Source organism: Rhineura floridana, chromosome 8, assembly GCF_030035675.1.
Source record: "Rhineura floridana isolate rRhiFlo1 chromosome 8, rRhiFlo1.hap2, whole genome shotgun sequence".
Taxonomy (NCBI): domain Eukaryota; kingdom Metazoa; phylum Chordata; class Lepidosauria; order Squamata; family Rhineuridae; genus Rhineura; species Rhineura floridana.
In genome coordinates this window covers 131,145,884-131,155,996 of record NC_084487.1, presented here as the reverse complement: position 1 = coordinate 131,155,996, position 10,113 = coordinate 131,145,884, and the positions used below count along the sequence as shown (strand labels likewise).

General features: G+C 48.8%; 1 protein-coding gene across 4 annotated transcripts in view; it reads right to left on the bottom strand.

The window, feature by feature from the left end:
• Positions 1-8,398: 8,398 nt before the first annotated feature.
• The window catches only part of CCDC91 (coiled-coil domain containing 91), a 178,154-nt gene continuing 176,439 nt past the window's right edge, over positions 8,399-10,113 (bottom strand). For 3 of the 4 annotated variants that reach the window (XM_061582527.1, XM_061582525.1, XM_061582529.1), the window contains one exon: positions 8,399-9,789. In XM_061582527.1, the coding sequence (XP_061438511.1) occupies positions 9,673-9,789 (117 nt within the window). In that variant the 3' untranslated portion in view covers positions 8,399-9,672. The remainder of the gene's footprint in view (positions 9,790-10,113) is intronic. The other variant, XR_009757622.1, reaches the window with a different exon arrangement.

The window sequence follows — 10,113 nt, the reverse complement described above, 5'->3', positions numbered from 1 at the left end:
TGGGTAGTTTTTTAATTTACTGCTCAGCAGCTGTGCGCTGGAGCGCTTCCTCCCTCCCGCTCATCAGCTGTGGGGCGGGTGTCCAGCCAGCTTTTGAATAAGCCGGTGGTGGTGCTATCTTTCCCGCTCATCAGCTGTGCGCTGGAGCGCTTCCTCCCTCCTTTTCCGCTTATCAGCTGAGGGAGAGTATCTGGCCGGCTTTTGAATAAGCTGCTGGTGGTGGTGGGGTAATCTTCCCGCTCATCAGCTGTGCACTGGAGCGCTTCCTCCCTCCTTTTCCACTTATGAGCTGAGGGAGAGCATCTGGCCGGCTTTTGCATAAGCGGTGGGGGGGCGATCTTCCCACTCATCAGCTGTGCGCTGGAGTGCGTCCTCCCTGCTGTTCCGCTTATCAGCTGTAAGGAGGGTGACTGGCCGGCGTTTGAATAAGCCGGTGGTGGTGGGGCAATCTTCCCGCTCCTCAGCTGTGCGCTGGAGTGCTTCCTCCCTCCTTTTCTTCCCACTTATCAGCTGTGAGGCAGGTGTCTGGCCTGCTTTTGAACAAGCCAGTGGAGGGGGTGGTTTTTTACCACTCGTTAGCAGTGCAGCTGAGTGGTTTCCTTTCTTCTATACCTGCTCATCAGCTGTGCAGCGGGTGGCTGGCTGGCTATTGATCAGCCTTGCCAGCCAGTGTTGGTGTGGCGGCGCTGCTTCTGTGCCTGCCCGTGGTTGCTTTTTATAGTTTTCCTGCCCCTCCCCCCCACCTTCTGGACCCAGCCTTTTGTCTTGGTCCTGGGAGCAAGGCTATTGGTGGGCAGTTTCCACATCATTTGTCCTGCGCACTACGGCACCAACGTTTACATTTAAAATAAATAAAATAAATAAATAAAATAATTTAAATAAATAATAATAATAATAATAATTTAAAAAAGAGTTTCTCCCTCCCCCCCTCTGCTTTTTCAGCTAACAGCCTTGGTAGCTGCATTGTACTTTGTGCCTCATTTAGCTTTTCTTCTTGTTGTTGTTGTTCCTGGTAAGCAAAAGGCTGTTCATCGTGCCGCCTAGAAGATTCATCAGAAAAGAGGAATCTGTGTAGTGAAGCAGGCGTCGAAGCGCCCCCCAGTGCAGCAACAGCCACAGTCTTCTGATGACGAAGAGGATATGGGGACAATTCTTGCCTTGGTGGCCAGCATGGAAGCCCTAGAAAGAGACCGCAGAGGTCCTGCTGATTCGGAGGCGGGGCCAAGCAGTGCTCAATCAGGTAAGAAATCAGCTCGCTTGGCTGCCAGGGTGCCTAAGTCTTGTCTGCTTTCTGATTTGGTTACCAGGATCGGTGTCTTGGAAGGTGTGGCACCCAGGGATGTCCGTTAGTCCTGCAGAGTGTGCCTGCCTGCCAGCAGCGTCGTTGCCAACATCTTCCGCCCCGCTTCCAGCCCTATCTGGAGTTGGTGTTCTTCAGGGTCAGCTTCCGGCTCTTCTTCCTTTGCCTGGCAGCCAGACAATCCCTCCCGCGGCTCCTGGGGTTGTGCCCCCTGCAGTAGTTGCATCCCCAGCCGCTTATGCAGGTGAGTGGTTCACACCACAACATACTCCTGTTACACCTGTACAGCCGCCTGGCACCCCTGCACAACAGTATACCCCCATGACTTCTAGAGTTCAAGAGTTTTTTTCGCAACCCATGGTTTATATGGGAGGTGTTTTAGTTCCCCATCAGCCTCAGCTTCCGTGGCCTGCTGCAGCTGTGACTCCATGGCAGCCATCCATAGCTCCATCCAGTCAGACAGCTATTTCATTGCCTCTTCCTCCCGGTGTCTACCCTCAAGGTGATCACCTTTTGCAATCTACTAAAGGAAAAATTTGGTGTGGAGAGTATATTGATATTTTTACTCTCCTTTTTCACGAATCTGAGGCAAAAACGAAGGAAGGTGATGAACCGAAGGACAGGGAAGTCGCAAAGAAGAAAAAAGCAGGTCACATTTGGCCTAATTCGCTGAATGCATATACAGTTTACATGGGCATGATGATGCAGTCCATGATTAAATATCAGGACATAATTCATTGCGCATTTCGGGATTTCTCTGGTACTGCGTGGTTGCAGTATGATGAGAATTTCAGACAGTGAGCGGCCTTGGGCCCAAAGCTCCGTTGGGATATGGAACACCCGGGTCCATGGCTGCGTGCCATGACTCCAGCCAGGCCTGCATTGGTTGATAGGGCAGATAGTGGACATCAGCTGATGTGTGCGCAGACTTCGGCTTCTGGCTCCAGCCAGGGCCAGCCCCATCAGGTCTGTTGGACCTTTAATAGCACCGGGCGTTGTTCAAGATGTCCCTGTAAATTTAGGCATGCCTGCGGAGTTTGTGGTGGCAGCCACCCCAGTTCCACCTGCCAGCGAGCCCATCAGGCTCGTCGAGGATCTGGTGACCAACAGTACTCTAAACATGGGGCTGGCAACAGCGGCAGTATGTCACAAGGCCAGCAGCCCTATTAAGTTGGTTCCTCTTGACAGGTTGTTGAGTACTTATCCTAATAGGCAACTAGTTATTTATGGTACGGATTTTCTGAGGGTTTTCATATCCCCTATGAAGGACTGAGGGTTTCCACTTCCTCTTCTAATCAGGCTTCCGTTCGTGCCATGGCCACTATTGTTCTGACAAAACTGAACAAAGAGATAGCGGCCGATAGGATTTCTGGCCCCTTTTCCTCCCCCCCCCTTACTAATTTGAGAATTTCCCCTCTGGGTATAGTCCCTAAAAAGCAGCCAGGCGAGTATCGCCTTATTCATCACCTTATTCATAATTTGTCATTCCCAAAAGGTGGCTCCGTTAATGACGGCATTCCATCGGAATGTGCATCTGTCCGCTATACTTCCTTTGATAAAGCCGTTAGGGTGGTCCGGAAGGCTGGTCAGGGGGCCTTATTGGCAAAGTGTGACATAAAGTCCGCATTTCGTCTGCTCCCTGTACATCCTTCAGGTGTTGACTTGTTCGGCTTTATGTTTCAGGGCCAGTATTATGTAGATAAGGCCATGCCAATGGGCTGCTCAGTTTCTTGCGCAGCATTTGAGGCATTTAGTCCTTTCCTTGAGTGGGCCTTAAGAAGGAGGGCTTGTTCTTCCTTCACGGCTCATTACTTAGATGACTTCCTGTTTGTTGGTACGTCGCATTGCCTTCAATTGGTCAGGGCCTCTGAGGCACTGACCAATGAATTAGGTGTCCATTTGGTTCCAGAAAAGTCTGAGGGCCCTTCTACTTCCCTTACATTCTTGGGGATTCAGTTGGATACTCAAGTACAGTCTTCCCATCTGCCGCAGGATAAGCTGATTATCCTTAGGGAGCGGCTTCGTATAGCAGCCACAGCAAGAAAGCTTACCCTTTTACAACTGCAAGAGCTAGTGGGCCATTTAGTCTTCGCCTCCAAGGTTGTTTCCCCTGGCTGGGCATTTCTGCGGCGTCTGTGTGATGCCATGAAGGGTGTCCGCTCCCGTTTCCATCTCATTAGGGTCACTGCAGGCATGAGGGAGGATCTGTCTATGTGGCTTGCCTTTCTGGAGGGCTTCAATGGTCTCTCCTTCTGGAGGGAGGATTTACTTCTGGAGGCAGAGTTACAGGTCCACTCCGATGCCTCAGGTGGTCTGGGGGGACCTCTCTGCAGCCCAAATTCTCCTCCTAATTCCTTTTATACTTTCCCTCATCTCCTGTCGTCCTGGTTGTGTCCATATACTGTATGGCTCTAGAGGGTGGGGTGAAATTGTAAGCAGTTTGGTCAGAGCGAAATGAAATGCAAAAAAGAAAGACTGTGACAACTACATTATCTCTGTATCATGGGAAGGATAAGCAAGGCTGCCTCCTTTAAGAATATCAAGATATGTGGGTGACAGGTGATCCCTCCTTCCCCCAATCCCTGACAAGGTGCTATTTGGGGCATCCACCTAGCACTTGAGTGTGTTGCTGCTAAAGCCCTCAACCAGCGCCTCCAGTGAAAATTGTCCAGGATGGGGAAAAGGAGGAGGCTCTAACTGGTGGGAGTCCTGATGCCCTGAGACCCAGGGCCTGCAGGAGGAAGAGACCATCGCCCAAGGGAAGGAGAGGCTGCTGCTGTGCTGCTGCTGTGCTGCTGCTGCTGCTGCTGCTGCTGCCGTGGGACCACCACCTCCACCACCCTTCCCAGAGGGACTTCTGCCTGGCAGGACCAGGCCCCAGGTACCCAGCCAGCCAGGACTGATTCTTACCACCGGTCCCTCTTTGGAGGGATACATAAGCCGGCTGGCTGAGGTGGCCTGGGAGACCCAGGGCCTGCAGGAGGAAGAGACCATCGCCCAAGGGAAGGAGAGGCTGCTGCTCTTGCTGCTGCTGCTGCTGCTGCTGCCGTGGGACCACCACCTCCACCACCCTTCCCAGAGGGACTTCTGCCTGGCAGGACCAGGCCCCAGGCCTGATCCTGATCGGGGCGTGGACGTTTCTGTTGCTGCCGTTGGGCTGTCCTGGAATGCGAGACTGTAGTGCTGCTGCTGCCTCTTCTGAGGTGTATGCCACCGTTGCTGCTGTCATTATCACCAGGTTGGGGGTCATTGCTGTCCATCGCTCTTGGGCCCCTATTACATCAGCTACTACGGACTGCCGGTTGCTGAAGCACCTCGGATGCTGCTGTGTTGTCTGAATGTATGAGTGGGTTGTATGAGTGAGTGTGTGATTGTGTGTATATGCCATGAGTTTTATTATTTATTTTATTTTTATTATGTGCCTGGGCGAGAGGACAGTGTTGTGGGAGGGAGGACCAAAGGGGGCCCCTATTAGTGTAGTGACGGGTAATGGGAGGTATGGCGCTGTGAGTAGGACATGCCAGTTAAGGGGAACTTGCCCCAGACAACTGGTGGCTGTGACGTGTTCCGGTCCTCCCCACACCCACAGGATTGCTGGTAGTTCTATCAGCCAACCCTCGGATCTCCAGTTGCTGCTTTTTAATGCCAGATCGGTAAATAATAAATCCTCCCTCATCCATGACCTAATTGTGGATGAGGCGGCCGATCTGGCATGTATTACCGAGACCTGGGTGAGCGATCTGGGAGGTATTAATCTCTCCCAGTTGTGCCCACCTGGGTATTTGGTTCAGCATCTGGGTAGATCCGAGGGTCGGGGAGGGGGAATCGCTGTGGTCTATAGAAGTTCCATCCCTCTTGTTAGGCACCCTATCCAGGTGGCTAATGGTCTAGAGTGTCTGCACATAACGTTGGGTCAGCGAGACAGACTGGGAATTCTGTTGGTGTACCGTCCACCCTGCTGCCCAACAGCCTCCCTAACTAAGCTGACAGAGGTGGTCTCGGATCTATTGTTGCGTTCCCCCAAACTTTTGGTATTGGGGGATCTCAACATTCATGCTGAGGCCGCTTTATCTGGAGCAGCTCAGGACTTCATGACCTCCATGACAGCCATGGGGCTGTCTCAATTTGTTACTGGCCCTACGCATGTGTTGGGGCACACTCTGGACTTGATTTTTGCCACTGGATTAGGGGATGGTGATCTGAGAGTGAGGGATTTTTCATCTATTCCTTTGTCATGGTCAGATCACCGCCTATTAAGGTTTAGACTCACACTGTTTTCTCCCCTCTGCAAGGGTGGAGGACCAATTAAGATGGTCCGTCCCCGGAGACTAATGAATCCTGAGGGTTTTCTGATGGCTCTAGGGAATTTTCTGGCTGATAGAATTGACGGTCCTGTCGAAACCCTGGCCATGCTGTGGAATACGGAAATGGCCCGGGCAGTTGACACAATCGCCCCGGTGCGCCCTCTCCGTTGCAGAGCTCAATTGGCTCCCTTGTTTACTCCGGAGCTAAGAGTGATGAAGCAAGAAAGGAGACGGCTTGAGTGCAAATGGAGGCGAACTCCCGACGGCTGTAATCAAGCACTTGTGAAGCTCTCTACCAAACTCTATGTGAAGGCAGTGAGAGCAGCAAAGAAGCAATACTTTGCTGTCTCTATTCAGTCATCCCTTAACCGCCCAGCGGAACTTTATAAAGTTGTCCGGGGACTTTTACACTCTGGTCCCCAGGACGCAATAACACCATCAATTGCCCGCTGTAATGAGTTTGCGCGACACTTTCGTGATAAGATCATGAACATCCGCCGGGACCTTGACTCCATTATTGTAGCAGTTGATCCTAATGAGGTGTCCAGAGCACAGTCTTGTCCTGTTTTATTGGATGAGTTTCAGTTGGTACAGCTCGAGGATGTGGACAAGGTGCTTGGACAGGTGCGGGCGACCACTTCTGCTCTGGATCCTTGCCCCTCGTGGCTAATAAAAGCTAGCAGGAATGGAACAGCCGGCTGGGCCAAGGAGGTGATTAATGCCTCTTTACGAGAGGGAGTGGTCCCACCCTGCCTGAAACAGGCGGTGGTGAGACCGCTCCTAAAAAAATCCTCCTTGGACCCTGATAATTTGGACAACTATAGGCCAGTAGCAAATGTCCCATTCCTGGGCAAGGTTCTAGAGCGTGTGGTCGCTCGCCAACTCCAGGCTCTCTTGGATGAAACTGATTATCTAGACCCATTTCAATCGGGCTTTCGGCCGGGGTTTGGTACAGAAACGGCCTTGGTCGCCCTGTATGATGACCTCTGTCGGGAGAAAGACAGAGGGAGTGTAACTCTGTTGGTTCTCCTTGATCTCTCAGCGGCGTTTGATACCATCGACCATGGTATCCTTCTGGAGCGACTTACGGATTTAGGAGTGGGAGGCACTGCTTGGCGGTGGCTCTGCTCCTATCTCGGGAATCGTCTCCAGAAGGTGATGCTGGGGGAACATTACTCGAGTCCCTGGGTACTCCAATATGGGGTCCCGCAGGGTTCAGTTCTGTCTCCCATGCTTTTTAATATCTATATGAAGCCGCTGGGTGAGGTCATCAGGAGTTTTGGAGTGCGTTTCTAGCAATACGCTGATGATACGCAGCTCTACTACTCCTTTTCATCTTCGTCAGGTGAGGCTGTTGATGTACTAGACCGCTGCCTGGCCGCGATAATGGGCTGGATGAGAGCTAATAAACTGAAACTCAATCCTAACAAGACTGAGATGCTGTTGGTGGGAGGACCCTCTGCCCTGATGGTTGACGTTCGACCTGTCCTAGATGGGGTTACACTCCCCCTAAAGGAACAGGTACATAGTTTGGGGGTCTTATTAGATCCGCTCCTGTCACTTGAGGCTCAGGTAGCCTCGGTGGCACGGAATGCATTCTACCAGCTTCGGCTGGTAGCCCAACTACGACCCTATCTGAGCAAGGAGCATCTTGCCTCAGTTATCCATGCTATGGTAACCTCTAGATTGGACTACTGTAATGCACTCTACGTGGGGCTACCTATGAAGACGGTTCGGAAACTTCAGCTAGTGCAAAATGCTGCGGCCAGAGTTCTCACTGGGACAAAGAAATTTGACCATATAACACCTGTCCTGGCGCAGCTGCACTGGCTACCGATATGTTTCCGGGCCAGATTCAAAGTGTTGGTTCTTACCTATAAAGCCCTAAACGGCATCGGACCGCAATACCTGATGGAGCGCCTCTCTCGCTATGTACCTACCCATTCACTACGCTCGACGTCGAAGGCCCTTCTCCGGGTCCCAACCCATAAAGAGGCCCGGAGATCAACAACTAGATCTAGGGCCTTCTCGGTGGTGGCCCCCGAACTATGGAATGCCCTCCCAGACGAGATATGCCTGGCGCCTTCTCTGTTATCTTTTCGGCACCAGGTAAAAACTTACCTTTTCGCCCAGGCTTTTTAAATTTTGTAAATTTTTAAATATTTTAAATTTAACATTCTAAACTTAATATGATCTTAATTTATAAATCTCAATGGCAATTTTATTAATGTTTTATAATTGTACTATATATATATATATATATATTTTCCACACTTGCTCATATTTTAATTGTGATTTTATTTGTTGTACACCGCCCTGAGAGCTTTCTGCTATAGGGCGGTCTAGAAATGTAATTAAATAAATAAATAAAAATAAATGCTGTGCAGGCTGGAAGCACTCTTTTTTCCTCTTCCCCCCCACCCCCAGATGGAGAATCATCTGCGCCATCTAGGACATGGGAGGGTGAGGAAGAAAGTGGAAATAGGGTGGAAGGTAGAAAGGAAGAAAAATAAATACATAAATAAATATATAACGAATGAGACAAAAAAGGTTAAACTCTACAATTCACCTGAAATCCTAGTTCCTGGCTACCTGTTAGTTCAGACCTAGGCAGTGGAAGGTGTTCCCTCCCGCCTTAGAAGGCAATCAATTGCTGGTCCTATCTCCTAGCCAGATGGGAGAGATCACTCCGACAGGTGAGCAAAAACATAATAATAGCAAGCATATAATTATCTGACAAAGAATACCTTCCAACAAGCACAGAAAAACTAGGTTGTTAAAATATTACATCATGTAAATTAGCACTTTTCATTTTATTTTTAGAAACGATTTATTGCTAAATACAAGAAATACAATTTAAGACACTCTAGTGGTGTTAACAGCTCTGCAATGATTTCTCAGGAAATATTATATTACACGTGTGAAAAACATATGAAAATTTCAAACACCTCATTTGACTTGATTTGAGGACTTTAGATATGTTCTCCATTGTCAAATCAATTAGCCAAAAAATGAAGGCTGCAGTGCAAACTAATAGGGCTGTGCACAGTCTGCCGCCATCTGCCCTGTGGCTCTAACCCTTAGCACTTAGGCAGAAATGAGAGCTGCAGCACTGGGCCTACCTTCTAGGCCTTTTCACAGGTTTTCTATTTGATGGTTGCCTCTTCTGTCTGCCTGATGCCTCACCTCCTGACAACCCCAGTTTGCTCTGGATTATCCAGTCCAACCCACAGTGATCTGTGGCTGTCTGGACCTGACTTGGCTGAGGCTCCAAAACCACCAAATAGGCCTGATTTGGCTCAGGACTTGGACCTCTTTCAAATCCAGTGCACCTGTCCTACTAACTACCCTTACTAGGGAGAAAGCTACATCTGATTCTGAAATGGAGGAGACTTTCTTCAATGTAAAATAATCCCACTGGGTGTGCCTTGGAAATAGATAACAAAACATAAGCTCTTTGGATCCTGGCCAGTATCTTTGGAGAATGAAGGAGATATCTAATATCAGCTTCTACATTTTAGTTAACCTGAAGATCTAATGTGTAGTATCTGATTAAGCCATAATCATAGCACACCCATTGGAATCAATGGACAGATTAGTCAAGTCCATTGATTTCAACATGTCTACTCTGTGTATGACTTAGTTGGATACCACCCATTGTGTTTCTAGAAGTAAAAGGTGATTTCCTACCCCCCCCCGCTTGAAGTCAAACGGGTCTGGAATGAAAAATAAGTTTCTACATCCATACAGCATAGCAACAAATAATAAGAACAACCATACAAACCTCTCAAATAATGTGATATTTAAGTTATTCAACTTGTATTAGCTAATTACTGCATTCTTCAACCATGATTGAAACTATGTGGAAACAGGTTTTCATTGTCATCATTCGACTAGGTTTCATAAGTCCATTAGTTTCCAAGGTGACAACAACATGACTAAAACAACTAAGGCCAGCTGATTAATTTTGAATCAATATGTCAGTTCCCAATGTTTTAGAATGATCATCTGCAACATTTAGATTAGTAGCTTCATAAATATTTTGTGACCTTAAAGGAGCAGTTTCTTTTATTCTGCATCTGGTATTGTAGGTTCCTCTTGTAATAAAGAACTCAGTTGTTTCTGCGCACAAGAGAGGAATAGTTCCAAACTGGATAGGCTACGTTGACGGATAACTTGATCAATCTGGAAGGGCAGAAGAAAAATATGCTTAGAAAAGTGATCTGTATTAAGGGGGGGCATGCTACAGGCTTCCCTTTGGCTTAACCAGGAAGCTTGCAACTGGTACACAATGCAGCAGTTAGGTTGTTGACCAGGGTATCCTGTAGAACCCATACGATGCCTCTGCTGAGGGAGTTGCACAGGCTACCAATATGCTACTAGACACAGTTCAAGGTTTTGCTTTAGCATTTAAAACCCTAAACTTACCAAATCCTACCCAGCAACTGTGATCCGCAGATGCGGCACTGCTAAGAGCCCCAGAGGTACAACTTAATTTGTATTACAAAC